This window comes from Phaseolus vulgaris, chromosome 5 (genome assembly GCF_051622355.1).
Source record: "Phaseolus vulgaris cultivar YP4 chromosome 5, ASM5162235v1, whole genome shotgun sequence".
NCBI lineage: Eukaryota > Viridiplantae > Streptophyta > Magnoliopsida > Fabales > Fabaceae > Phaseolus > Phaseolus vulgaris.
Genome location: NC_143502.1, coordinates 7,679,913 through 7,695,102, shown reverse-complemented (window position 1 = coordinate 7,695,102; position 15,190 = coordinate 7,679,913). Strand labels below are relative to the sequence as shown.

The 15,190-nt window shown below is 32.6% G+C and overlaps 1 protein-coding gene across 2 annotated transcripts; it reads left to right on the top strand.

Annotated features, from left to right (window-relative positions):
- Window positions 1–376: 376 nt before the first annotated feature.
- Window positions 377–8,176, top strand: LOC137835048 (protein PAT1 homolog). 2 transcript variants are annotated; one of them, XR_011085004.2, is made up of 6 exons: window positions 402–879; window positions 1,728–1,861; window positions 2,034–2,090; window positions 3,837–3,900; window positions 5,561–7,835; window positions 7,942–8,176. XR_011085004.2 is itself a non-coding variant. In XM_068643382.2 (5 exons), exons 1-5 carry the CDS (start codon window positions 789–791, stop codon window positions 7,699–7,701), a joined length of 2,487 nt encoding a protein of 828 aa, XP_068499483.1. In that variant the 5' UTR covers window positions 377–788; the 3' UTR covers window positions 7,702–8,176. The 2 variants fall into 2 exon arrangements, 1 of the variants encoding a protein (XP_068499483.1); XM_068643382.2 differs by having other exon boundaries at window positions 377–879; window positions 5,561–8,176.
- The last annotated feature ends 7,014 nt before the right edge of the window (window positions 8,177–15,190 follow it).

The window sequence follows — 15,190 nt, the reverse complement described above, 5'->3', positions numbered from 1 at the left end:
TTAAAAAATGTTACTCAAACAATCAAACAATAAGAATTTATGTTTAAAAAAATATCTTATTAATGTTAATGATTTATTTTTAAATAAACAATTTTATCTTTAATAAATATAAAAAATATTTTCTTTAATAAAGTCAATAATGGAATAACTTTTGTTTATTTTAAAATAATTAAATATTTTTAAAAAAATTACTACTATATAAGTTTTTAATACTAGTTTTACAAAATTAAAATTACATATATTTTATTTTAATAAAAAGAAATTCGCTAATTATTTATAAAATTATATATTTGAATATAATAAAATATGTGTATACCTTAATGAAGAGTTTAATAGATACTAACTATTAGTATAAATTTTGTTAGAATGCAAATATAAATAAATCTTCATTGGCAACTGTTGTTTACAAAAATAATTATCGACTAGTCGCATTCCGGTTCGGTTTTAGGGTTCTTCAGCACACACAAATCTCTGAAATAAATCTCAATCTGTATCTCCTTTGTATTTGTAGGGTTGCCCTTTATTTCTCTCTCTTTCTTTATCTTCTTCCTCCTTTTCTTTTCCTTGTTTTTGATCCAAATTGTAATTTTTTTTTTTCATGTGCTCAATTGTTTGGCCGGATATTCTTCTTCCTATCCTTCCTCGTTTTCCCCTTTTTCCTTCGGTTTAAGTTTCAAGTTCTACTGAGAAAGATATAGTGTTTAAAGTTTCAATCTTTTTTTATTGGATTCTCTTTTCTCTTTGAATCTTTTGTTTTTCTTTCTGGGTTTTGTTTTCGCTTTCTTTTCATGGTGGATATGGATGGGTTTGGAACTGGGGGTGATGTTGGGGGAGTTCCCAACACAGAGGATCTTAGACAACTGGGGAATGTTTCCACAGGTTTGCTTCATCTTTTGGGATTTAATTTATTTTCTATCTTAACCTTATCTTTATGGGTGTTTGTTGGTATGTTTTTATTTATTCTGTTTGTTCATGTAGATCTGGTCTGTTTTATCTACTAATTTGATTTGAATTATAATAAAATTGATTCAATATCACTGGCTATTATTTTTATGGAGTTCTTTTGCATTTCTATTGTTTGTTGGTTGTTGTCTTCAGTTCACACACAGTAGCCTTTTTAAGCTTCAGGTTCCAAGTTCTTACACGGAATGCTGTAGCTGCACCAAAATATAATGTTTAATATGCTGATTATTTCATATGAATTGGATTTTTTTGTTGCCATCTTCTGGGGTATGTTGCTATTGACTGCTGCAGTTGATGACCAGACTGTTTGGTGACTGTGTAATGGTTCTCTAACTGCTTTACACTGGTAGATGATTCAGGGTTTTTTTTTGTGCAAATCCAGATGGTGCTGAGTTAAGAGCTATTTCTCCACGTGTCAATGCTTTGTTATAGGAATATTTTTTTATTTACATTTTTTCTATTTTAGTGAAGACTTGTTGCACTTTCGATGAATGACTCATTTCCATTAGGATTATTATGAGAATTTTTCTATGTTTTACATTTTGAAATTGGTGCGATGTCTTACTAGTGTATATATTTTTTTTGACTTGATATTATGTTTGGTGTCTTGTGTATCTTTTGACTTGATGCAATGTTTGGTGTCTTACATATTTAAATAATTGTTTTACAACTTTCTTGACTTGACATTATGATTTGATATTGTACCATCACCAGTGCATCCTATACTTTTCATGTTACATAATTCTAATGGTTGAAACATTTAGGTGCTGTTTTTGATGCATCACAATATGCATTTTTTGGTTCGGAGAGTGCTGTTCAAGAAGTTGAGCTGGGAGGGTTAGAAGATGATGACGATTTGCTTGAGTCTAATGGGGAGTTCATTGTCAACAGAGAAGAGGTTAATGTCCATAATTCTTTCGACTTTAACTTCAAATTTTGCTTCGAGAATAATTTGAAATATAAAAATGTTGGCAGAATCTCTGTTCCCTTCCCCACCAGTCCTAAAATCAATGGATATTAATTGTTACTACTCATTGAATTATTATCAGCTCACTTCTTTCAATTTGCAGGCTGAGGATTTAAAATCTCTTTCTGACATTGATGATCTCAGTACTACTTTTTGGAAGGTAAGGCTGTTAAATTATGATATTCTCTTCTTAAATGCTTGATATTTTTATTAGATAATTAACTGAAATATTGTCATGATATTATCTCAATTTGCTTGCATTCATTAAAGAATTGATGAATTATTTATTTTATTACTTATATTATATATATTATATTATATGAAATTTATCATTTTGTACTGATTCAAATAAGTCAGTTAAGGCTTGTGTTAGACAAAGAAGTAATTTTTTTTTTCTGTTGTTGATATTTCTGAACCTTTATTTTACCGCATAGTTCAGCTTTATTTGTTTTCTTAAAATCTCTCGATGTTCCCGTGACTAAAAGTTTAAGCAAGAATTGGTTTGGTCCTGTTTCTCAATATTCTCATTTAATGTGTTAGAATTTTTATTGACTAAGAAAGAATTTTGTTTTTAATTTAGTTCAAGGTATCAAGCAAGAAGCTTGATCTTTTGAGTACTCTATCTCATTTTAGTTGACCAAGCTAGTATGCTAGAGAGTTGGAGTTTCTAAGTTGACAAGTCCGAATGGTAGTTTCTAATTTTTTTTTTAAATGTTAAAATGAGCAATAATCCATATTTTTCTAATACCAAATCCGCCAGTGTATCTTATTATTAGCATGTCCTTGAGATTAGCATTATCTGCTTCTGATACCAAATCCTAACTTTAAAATGTTCACAATAAGTTGATCCCTTGAAGAAATAATCAATATAGATACTACATACAGAATCTTGGACCATTTCAGGTGCTAATGAATCTTGGAGATAATGAAACTGAGATTCTGGTTTTGTATGGGATAGGAAATCAGTAAATCATGTTTTATTCCATTATAGAGTATCATGCATTTCATCTTGGCCTGGTCCAACATGTGATCTGACCCAAGATGGAGGGACTGTTTTTCATGGGGACTTTGGTAAAAGTGGAGGGTCTAGACTGACAATTAGGTAGATGAAGATGAAAAGGTACCTACTCTTAGTCATTACAGTGGTTGCTCACTTTAATTTCCTTTTGTCATTACGAGTTTTCCTTGTTTGGCCTGTGGATGTAGGTCTCTCTAGGTTGTACCCCACTAAATTTCTTGTATATATTATTTTTCTCATTATTTTCTTTTTCCGTGTTACAACTTCCTTCTTGGCAAATGAGAGAAATCATTAGTAATATGGCAACATCTCTTCTGCTGTTAAATCCAACTTCTTTGTCATTCCTATGTATCAGTATGGCTTGGATCATGCAACTTCAATCTGTTTAGAACCTTTGCAAAAAGCTTGGCGAACCGACTATTAAATTAAGGTTTCCTACCCTTGGTTAAATGAATTAGTTTAGCAAGAAATATTGGACAATTGGACCAAATCTCCACTAGATTTTTTCACTTGAAATTACTGGAATAAAAATGTGTGAGAAAATTATTATGCAAACATGTATACAGGGAATTTAGACTTATTATGGGACTTTAGAAAAAGAAAACTAGAAAAAAGAAAGTGACATAGTTGGTTAAATGAAAGGCTACTCTACTTTGCTTGATTCCTTGGATATTTCAGGCTTATTGAAATGTATTTGTTACCTAAATTAATGATTTCCTTCTCCAACACAACAAATAGTTTTTAATCTTTCTTTCTGTGTTACTTATGTGCTTAGCTTTATAATTCAGTTTCTTTTATAATTTTGATAATAATTCTCATGTATGTGATCATATTTTGCTTTGTGCATGTTGATACAAAGATTAAGTGTATTTTTGGGTTTAATTTCAGTTGAACAAGGTTGTAAGTGAACCAAAAAGCACAGAATTTATTGGTGAACAGGGATCGAGACAGAGTGAGTAAAGCAATTGTAAATGATTTTCTATTGTTTTTTTCATCATAACTTAACAATGCCCCTTTTCTTCATGGATTTTAATTTTATATGTATTTAACATTTTGTAATATATTTCCATTGTACCGAGGCCATCTTTTACATGGTAGTTGTTTATATGAAGTGTAAGCATAAAGGTGTTAGGATGAATATGTGGAAGTTGGAATAGGTTAATTTGGAGTGGTGTTTGTTTAACTTGAAAAGTGAAAAAAAGCTGATTTGCTTGAGGAAATCCTAGTCATGATTTGACTGAAGCTGTTTGATTATTAAAAATGGAACTTAATAGAATCTACGTTTTGAAACTTTTATCTCATGAAGTAACTGTATTGCCCACTCCATATAAGACATTGCTATAGCTTGTTATTCAGTCTCTACACTGGATCTAGAAACCACACTTTAGCTCTAATTTTTCCAGAATAGAAGGTTATTGCCAACAAAAATGCAACATCTGATGGTAGACCAGGTATTGACCAGCATACCAGCCTAATCCACTATTGACCCTCAATTTGAGCATTCCCTTTGTTCTCATGTAACAATCCTTGACTCAGCATACCTAAATTTGTCTCATAAATTATACTATTACACTCTGATGATAAATTAGGAGACTGCATAAATTGACACACCACACTAACTATGGAGGAAACACCTGATCAAGTTATTATAAGGTGGCTAATTTCCTATGGACTCTGTAATAGCTTGTTGATTAGATACATTGGAATGTTGAGAAATATATAAAGTTTAGCTCACCATTTTTATTTCTAATATACACCTTGAAGCTTTCATCCTCATATGCATCATTTACATCTACCATGATTTAGAGCTTCAATACCATACAAATGATACTGGATCAAAACACTCGTGATGAATATACTGTTTTGTTCTGTGGATGCTGACATTAGTGTAATATCAATTCAGTACTTTTGTAGTGGATATACAATGGAACAAAGAACTGAAACTGAAAAATAGCTAGCAGAGTGTTTCAGAATTTCCTCTTATGCTCTTTGCTTCTTTTTATCTTTCTCTCTATTTTCTTTATCCATATAGTTCAAAATTCTCCCCCAAATCACTGATTTCGTATTACACTATACATCTGGTTTTTTAGAAGTTTTGGATTGTTTGAATATATATAAAACTCCATCACCAAAACTTAAATCATGAACTTGCATATGCCTTTAAAAATGTAATTTATGTTTGCAACTGTGCAAGCATACATATAGAACCTGTAATATCATGATCCAACCTTTCTATGTCAATGGAAAGGAGGTGAGGGTTTTTGCTGCATGATTATTGATCATGTGGTAATCTTTTTAGTAGAAAAACTTCAGAATAAATAAAGGAGTTGGGCGAAGGTTGCAAACTTGAATAGAATTGATTCCTTGGGTCACCGACTAATCATATAAATAGTTGAGGCGGAGCACAGTTGTTTACTAGATATGATATTTCATCAGACTGTGTTGTCTGTAAAATCCATCTCTGAAGATTGATGAATTAAGATGAGGTGTTCTGTGTCTTTGAGTTCACAGTGACCTTACATCTGGCATTTTAGCATTCTGTTTCTTCTTTTGTCACTGTATGCAAATTTTTTCACTAAACTGAATTTTTAATCATCTTATATTTTATTCAGATTCTGCGGCTGAAAGGGCACAGAAGGATGATGTTCTTAGCTGGTATGAACAGAATGCTTATGATAATGAGGGTTCTCTGGATGGAAGAAGAATGTCATCGCAACCTCATTCTTCTCTTTCTCAGTTACATGAACCAAAGGGCTTGTACAGAACATCCTCATATCCTGAGCAGCCAAGGCAGCAACAACATCACCAGCTCCAATCTGGTGAATCAGCTCCCAACTGGTTTGATCAGCATATGTATGGTACTGAAACTACTCATGATGGAAAGCGATGGTCATCGCAACCACATTCCACAATTGCTCACTTACAAGAAACGAGGCCATTGCATAGAACATCTTTATATCCTGACAAGCAGCAGGATTTTCCTCATTTTTCTAGTGAACCAATTTTGGTACCTAACTCTTCATTTACTTCGTATCCTCCACCCAGTGGTAGATCTCAGCAAGCTTCTCCAAGTCACAATACAGGGCACTTAAACATTCCTTATCATGCTATGGGAGCTCAGATGGCACTGTCACCTCAAAATCGTTCTCATTTCTCCAATCCTGCATTACAGTTGAGTGGAATAAATCATGGGCCTCCTTTTGGTGGAAACATGCGCCAATTTCCTACTGGTTCCCCTCTTAGTCAGAGAATGCAGAATCAATTGGTAAACCAGGCTGGGTTATATCCTGGAGATCATCCCAATATTTCCTCAGGTTTACCCATGATTAACAAGTATGATCAGATGCTTGGGCTGATGGAACTGAGGGATCAAATGCCAAAATCAGCTCAAATAGGTAGACCAAATCTCCGGTTTTCCCCACAGGGTTTTGATACAAGTGGCCTTAGAAGCAATAGTGGATGGCCTAGATTTAGATCCAAGCACATGACAACTGAGGAAATTGAGAATATTCTTAGAATGCAGCTTGCAGCAACACACAGCAATGATCCATATGTTGATGATTATTACCACCAAGGTTGTCTTGCAAAAAAGTCTTCTGGTGCTAAATTGAGGCACCACTTTAGTCCAGCTCAAATAAGGGAACTTCCTCTACGGCCCTCTTCTAATGCTGAACCACATGCTTTTCTTCAGGTTGATGCTCTAGGGAGGGTTCCATTCTCATCGATTCGCAGGCCCCGTCCTCTACTGGAAGTTGATCCTCCAAATTCCTCTAATGTAGGTAGTCCTGAGCAAAGCATTTCTGAGAAACCACTCGAACAGGAACCAATGCTTGCAGCTAGGGTCACAATTGAAGATGGTATTTATCTTCTTCTTGATGTAGATGATATTGATCGTTTCCTACAGTTTAATCAGCTTCAAGATGGTGGTCTTCAGTTAAAACGGAAACGACAGGGTCTTCTGGAAGGACTTGCTGCCTCACTTCATTTAGTTGATCCACTGGGAAAGAATGGACGGACAGTTACACTTGCCGCAAAAGATGACTTTGTTTTTCTCAGGATAGTTTCTTTACCCAAGGGTCGGAAGCTACTTGCTAGGTACCTTCAACTGCTTTTTCCTGGTGGTGATCTAATGCGCATAGTCTGTATGGCCATCTTTCGGCATTTAAGGTTTTTATTTGGTAATCTTCCCTCTGATCCAGCTCCAGCAGAGACTATTAATAACCTTGCCAGGGTTGTTTCAAGATGCATCCGTGAAATGGATCTAAGTTCCATTAGTGCTTGTCTAGCAGCAGCTGTTTGTACTTCTGATCCACCTCCCCTACGTCCACTCAGAAGTTCGGCCGGAGATGGGGCTTCCCTTATTCTAGTATCCGTGCTTGAAAGGGCAACTGAGCTTCTAACTGATCCTCATGCTGCTAGCAATTATAATATTGCAAACCGTTCACTTTGGCAGTCTACATTTGATGAATTCTTTGGCCTTCTGACTAAGTATTGTGTGAGTAAATATGACGGTGTAATGCAATCATTCCTTATACAAGGGACACCAAATATGGCTGCCATTGGTGCAGATGCTGCTAATGCTATTAGCAAGGAAATGCCAGTTGAGCTCTTACGTGCAAGTCTACCTCACACAGATGACCGCCAGAAAAAACTATTACTTGATTTTGCTCAGCGCTCTATACCTGTTGTTGGATTTAATGGTAATTCTGGGGGCCATGGTCACCATGTGAACTCGGAGTCAGTGCTGAGTTAATTAGATAATTGAACACATTCATCCGAGGAGCTGTTGAATGGCAAAATTTGATAGGGACAACCTTGTGTTCTATTTACTTTGGAGCAGCCTCATGTGGAAGGATCAGGACAACCTTGGTATCTTGATATATTGCGGTAATGCCATGTAGCATTGTGATAAATTTACAATCAGGCCCGTTGTGTATTATGATAGACTTGGCTTGATTTGTTCCTCTTGTCTTGCCTTTTTTTCTTTTGACAGGGGAGCTTATTGTTGCTCACTTTCTTGTTTCTCTAGAGCACAGTAATGGGTGGAGGATTCCCATGTTTCTTTATTATTACATCATTCCCTCAGCCATGGGATTGTGGTTGTCTTCGTACTCCTTATCTACCTTCATATACACGTCACATCTCCAATTTGAATTAGCATTATAACCACTCGACAAGGTGTTCTTTGCATGCTTAAGAATAAATTATGTTAACCTTGTTTCTTGGTTTCTGCTTCCTCTTCTTTTCCATTGCCTTTGACCCTAGTTTTGTATGCTATTATTGCTTCTGTAATGCATTGCTTCTCTTTAGATTTCTTCTTATATTTATTTATTTGCCATTTCTTTCCTAATTAAGCAAAAACCACTGCATATTTTTCAGGTTTAGTTTTTAAAACGGTTCAAGACCAATTTGGTTCAAAATTAATACATAATAGCTTTTTTATTATTCATTTTATATTTTAAAAGTTCTCAACTTAATTATTTATATTTGTATGAATCCCCTCAAGTCTGGGGTTATTCCTCCGCTCAAACTATTAGAATCCTTTCAGTGTTTCATCAAACACATCTAATATATTAATAAGTGAGAATAAATTATTCAACTAAAAAATCATTCACATTTCTCATTCATTGAATTCAATCACATTTTTAAAACTTATTTTATATATTCATTCTAAAAAGTTAGCATTCAAATTATTTAATTCATTCTACTATTTTAAAATATGTCTTTGACAAAATCAATTTTATATTTAGGGTCAAATGAACACATTTATATAGGTATTATTTGAATTTATCTTGATTTTGATAAAGAATTATTGCATTGAGAATAGAGTACGTGATAACTAATTTTTTAAATTGAATATGAAGATAATTTAAAATTATGGAGATGAAAATGAATATGTGTATATTTATCTCTCATACCTATTCTAATACTCATTTAAATTATTAAAATATTTTTAATTTTTTATATAATTTATAAAATTTATTTAATTAGAATAGTAAAGAGACAAAAAAAATTCATACCCTGCATTGGTTCCGTCTCTTTGCCACTTATATTTACACAAATTTGATAGGATAACGCCAATATGCATTTTTTTGCTTTAAGTGAATTTTAAGCAAGCAAAATAAAAATATATAACTACTAAAGAAATAAAACAAAATTATTGTTGATAGCGAGTTAAAATATATTAAAAACGTATATAAATTTCAAACGGTTTAAAATAGGAATAAACATGATTATGTCCATCTTAATAATGCATTAAATTTTGTTAATATTAATATTCTTCTCAATGATCAAACGTTATACGCTAATGAGAATTAGGTTATTTTAGAGAGAAAAATTGCATTGTTAGAAAACATTAATCTTTTTTCCAATATTTAAGAAAACATTAAAGTTTGAGTGTTTAGTTATAGAAGAATATACTTAAGAGTTTGAAAATGTGATGGTATCTCTCAATGATCCAAAATTTAAGATTTCTACTAGTACATTCAAATTTGGTTTCATGGATTTATAGTAATATATATCACTTTGATTTTATCTCTTTTATTGACAAACCAACTTATGTTAAAGAAGATGTGTTGTTGATTAACATTATTCAATTCAGACATTAATGTGATAAAGACTATAGAGAAAAGTAACTATGATAAATTGTGGTTCAATTTTTTTTATAAGTATTAATTATTATTCATTTAAGACATCAATCTTACATTGTTTAAATTTTTTTTTAGAATGAATGACTCTTGTCTAATTTTCTTGAGTTGTAACTCAAATCCCTGGTCATTATAAGATGATTTGTTGAAGACTCAAACAATGCTTCTTTCAGAATTAATTGAATCATTTGATGTAAATAAAAACTTCTTATTTTTTTTTCTTTCAAATGTTTTAAAATTTATTTATTAATTACAAGAACAAAATAATTTTATTACCTGAAATATTATGCATGTTGTAGGTTTATGGTGTATATCAAGGTCATTAACAACTCTGAATATATGATCTTTTTATTATTTAATAAAATTGTCAAGGATTTCATTGGACAAAATGCAAAGGAATTGCTTTGTTTATATAATTTTTTGTCATTTTAATTAATTGAATGCAACTAGTTAGCTATAGATATTCATTAATTCATATTTTTTTTTATATCTCTAAGTTGCATATTCAACTAATATGCCTTTTCAACTTAACGCATTCGTAGACAAACAATTCAATTTTAAATTTGAGGTTAAACATTTAATTTGAAAATGTTATCTAAGATGTTGAAGTTGTCCAACAATTTATTAATCTACACATAATTCAAGTTATGCTTTTATAATGAGCATATTTTTTTTTCTTCTAAAAATGCTAATTATTGTTTATATTTTATTATCAACTTGCTAACCACAATCAGGTAACTAAATATAACCCGTTAGTATAAAACTAATTAATTTGACATTTTAAAAAAACTGACTCAGTATTCTTTTTTCTTCATTTCAGTATGCTATTGGAGTGATTGGTTCTAGTTGAATAGTATCTACATTACTGGTTTATATAATGCATAAGGAACACCCACTAGAAAATTGGGTACAAAGAGATTATTAAATAAAATAAAAACCTTGAAGTTATTAATCTTGGAGATACACAAGCATATGGTATTGAAGAGTCAATGACTAAATATATGAAGATAAAGACTAAATAAAGGAATTTTGTTGTGTTATTTTACAGTATATGTGCCATATTTTGAAAATAAATAATTATGTAAGTGTTCATTAATTATATTTTGTAGCTATTAAATATTGAAAATAATGTTTAATTTGAAATGTTTTGTTAACCAGGAGATTCAAATATAACCAGGAGAACACTTAAAGGACATGATGATTTTTTCAGAACGAGTTTGTCTGCAAGCTGGACACAGAATTGCAAAAATGAATGTTGAGTAGTAGGATGACATGGTCAAATAACATTTTTTAGAATTTGGTATTCAGCACCAGCAGCGACACCTTGACCACAGCAGTGGCGCATTAAGCACCAAAGTTGAATATGAAGTTTTCGTCGGTGTTGTGAGGCCAGAGACTTCCAAACATTCCAAACTCTAAAAATCTTCGAAACCCCAAACAAACAATAAAACAAAATTTATCCAAACAAGTCTAACAGAAAAAAAAACCCTAAATTACATAGATGAAAGAGCGAGACATGATAGACAAACTTACCAAAGCTCAATGTTGTCCAGGTGAGAAGTGAGGAAGAACGTCAGACATTGAGGAAGAAAGAAAGCAGAAAGACCACAAGAGCAAGGAAGAAAGCAAGCAGGAAGACCACAAGAGCGAGGAAGAAAGCACGAGGAACGCGAGGGAGAGGGTGAAACAGTGTATTATGTGTTGAGTGCATCCATTTTTTCAGTAGAGAGGGAAGAAGAAAAGCTTTTTCCCGCAATATTAGATTATATTGCATTTCAGTTTTTTCTTAGACCCAAAAGGCTACGCGTAGATAATCGTGGCTTAAAGTATCAACGGGTTAAAATCATATTTTTCTTATCCAAACCATGACATTGTTACACTTCTTAGATGCTTTCACTATTCTTCATAATTCATAAAAGAAATTCAAACCAAAGTATGGAAAATGTTTGGAAAATTCTCCTTGTAGCTCTACTGGTTCTTCCTACACTTTCATATAATTTTTAAATACCAAATGTACTCTTGGCACAACATATAAGGATTTTGATTGAGTGAGTGAGTTGTTCTTCATGTGGTGAATAGTTCTTGGTGGTTGTGGTTGGAAGTGGCTTTTGAAGGCAGTGGTGAGGTGAGATGTGCGTTTTTTTCATGGTTTTTGTTTACATTTTTTTATTTATGTTTTCTTCTTGTACACCGAATTGTAGAAGTCGAAATACCTCCATTGTTGAAGTACAATTCGATATGTGTTTTAAATTTACAAACCAACTTGTGCAATCCTATAAACAATGCCAGACAGTGCAGTCCGATAGGATTACGGAACAATGAATCTGCACTTTTTTTTGCATTTTGGAATGTTGAATCCGCATAAGTCCCGGATTGGGGCATCCATAAATCTTCTGGATTGGTGAGTACGATAAGCTTTTGGATTGGTGAGTCCGATAAGCTTCTGGATTGGCAGATCTATAGTAGGTAACTGGATTTCAGAATTCGTAATGCACAATGTTGTGTGGTTTAATATGTGAATCATGACTGCTTGTTTGTGATATTAGCTCTGGTGCAGAAAAGGGGTGTGACGGTTGTTTAGTAATAAGACAACAGTCTCGAAACCACTATATATAAACACGTAGTGTATTCTCTTGAGACATAGACGATGTCTCTTGAACCACCATGTTTATGTCATACATAAAGGGCGATTATGGTAATAACCGTCGTGTTTTACCCTTCCCAACACTGCCAAACATTATACATGCAAGAGGTATAAAACGGCGATTATGATCATAATCTCTGTTTTAGACCCTTCCCTTGGCTCAACAAAAGATGGAGGTATAAACGGCGATTATGACCATAATCGCCTTTTATACCCTTCCCTGAGAGGTATAAACGGCGGTTATGGTCATAACTGTCGTGTATTATGGGATTTTTTTTTTAGTTCATTATGTTTTATGTGTTTTCCTATCTAAATTAACCTTTTTAGTTAAACCCAGCTAGCCAGATACATACATTCATCCAAAGAAGCAAATTATATATATATATATTGATAAAAATATATTACAAACACTAATACATATTCATATTTATCTATCTATCTATCCAATTCCTATACTATTGATTAGCTATCCTAGAGTTATAAAAATTAAGGAAATATATGGCCCAAGCATGTTTTACATAATCTATGGCGACCAAAGACAATGGTTGCTCATCCGTAAAGAACTGTATTACAACTAAGATTCATATTAATTAGTGTTAAGATACATATAATTTAAAAAAATTATAAGGATTAATTTAAATATTATTACCTGCTCCCAATCTATTTTAATGTCTAGTCTTACAATGGTAACCATCTATTGCATAACGTAATAGCCACACTCATATCCTTCTGGTTGTCTATTACATTATAATTCAATAGAAATTAAAAGTTAATATTGATAAACAATGAAAAAAGGAAGACAAAAATTACAAACCTTTAGGCTCAACCATGTCAGCTTTTGTTAATTTGCACTGGGTCAACCTCTGAGTATACTCTATCCATATCATGTCCTGATTAATACAAAAAATCGCGTTAGTAGACGTTTAAGTAACATACGTAGTTAAGTTTATAATGTAATTACTACCATATATTTGCTTCAAATGTGTGAATGACTTCTTATGCAGTGAACAAAACCACACAATAGTGTTATCAACTACGAATAACACAATTAACTGCCAATGACCTCTATATCATCAATAAAAAAAGTTAGTAAATATTTAAAACATGAAATATAATAATTTATATAACAATTGAACTTACTCATTAATATAATGACAAAGATAAATTTGTTTTCCCTCTGAAATCAGAGTGTTTTCCCATTGATGTATGACTGAGTTTCAACTTTCTTTGTTCCAATTGGATTAATCAAATAGTGATCCAAGAATCCATAAACATCTTGATTCTGGTCATTAATAGAAACTCCAAACAAATACATACAAGTTATTAGTTAAAGCATAATAAATAACAATTTAACATAAAGTAAATTGAAATACAAGTAAAGATATTTACATCATAAAAAATTGAACTATAGTTATATTGAGCTCCTGGTTTCCAGCTGCAAATTCTAACAAATCTGACATGTATATGTACAGGGACATGTCAACATTTCCTCCAAAAATAATATCATCCCACGGAATCTGAATAGGGTTTAGATCATTATCTTTTGTCGCTACTGTTAAAGAAGCTATAGGTTGATCAATAGGAATCTCAAGCTTCTTTCACGGACTTGATTTTCGATGAGGTTTCTACAAAATAATGAACATTTATATTAAATTAGATGTAATACATAAATCTAACGTGATAACCTACACCTCGGACAATATTTCAACAATTCAAAATCTTTCTTGTATAATATACAATCATTAGGACATGCATGTATCTTTTTATACTCCATACCCATCGGACAAAAAATCTTTTTTGCCTCATAATTAAGATTAGGTAGAGTATTTTCCTCTGGAAGCATATCCTTCAACAACTGAAGCAATTTCGTGAAGCTTTTATCAGTTCATCCATTTATTACCTTCAAATTCATCAATTTTAACATCGTCAACAACCGTGTGAAGTTAGATGATCCAAAATACAATGAAGTCTCTACATCGCTTGACATACTTCCCTATCCATGCGCTTTTGTAAAAGACTCAACTCCAACATCACGAATCATGTCTTCCAATTGATCATCATGTACTTCACCATGTACTGCATCATCCATGGTGAACCCCACATATTCTTCGGATACGGAAACACTTGGTAAAATTAATTCACCATGTCATGTCCATGTTGTATAAGATCGTAGAAACACATCACATAAAAGGTGCTCTCTGATTTTGTTAACATCCAATCTCCTTTCGTTCAAACAATTAATGCACGGACACCTAAACTTTACTTCATCATGACCATTACTGTTGGCGTTACGTTGCACAAATTGTATAAAAATTCTACTCCTCTTTCGTACTCATCACTTATGCGAACGAAGTTAATCTTATCTCAATCCATTATGTTTTGTAATGGTCATTGAGGTGTTCACTAATGCGTGTGAAATCTCACATTTTTCTTATAGGTATGAACCTATCCCATTCGAGAAGATTCACTTTTATTATAATTTAATAGTGTTAGAATGTATGGCTTTAAACTAGAGGGGGGTGAATGGTTTAAAGAGGGTTTTCGCAAACTTTTAAGCCAATAATGAAATTACTTCGAGAAACACTTGAAACATAATTCAGTTTGCCAAAACACAAAGCAAACAATCACAGCACCAGAAAAACAATCGGTTGTTTCGCAGAAACAATCGGTTGTTTCGCAGAAACAATCGGTTGTTTATACCAGTTCTTAAATATAAAACTGAATTTAAAGAGATTAAGGATAGAGAGAATGCACACAGAGGTTTATACTGGTTCACTCTTAACCCAGAGCTACATCCAGTCTTTCCAGAAACCACTTTGGAATCCACTAAGCAATCAACCATAGATCACTTACAACATAACCAAAGAAGTGACCTTGATCCCCTTAAGACACACACTTCCTTTGGTTCAGCACAACACCACTAAGAATGTTGATCTTGATCCCCTCAAGAA

What these genes read in the sequence shown, in the direction of transcription:
- LOC137835048 (XM_068643382.2), top strand. Translation starts at nt 789, where the DNA reads ATGGTGGATATGGATGGGTTTGGAACTGGGGGTGATGTTGGGGGAGTT. An exon ending in TCAGTACTACTTTTTGGAAG is followed by an intron (nt 2,091 to 3,836) that starts GTAAGGCTGTTA and finishes GTTTAATTTCAG; the next exon opens with TTGAACAAGGTTGTAAGTGA. An exon ending in TGAACAGGGATCGAGACAGA is followed by an intron (nt 3,901 to 5,560) that starts GTGAGTAAAGCA and finishes TATTTTATTCAG; the next exon opens with ATTCTGCGGCTGAAAGGGCA.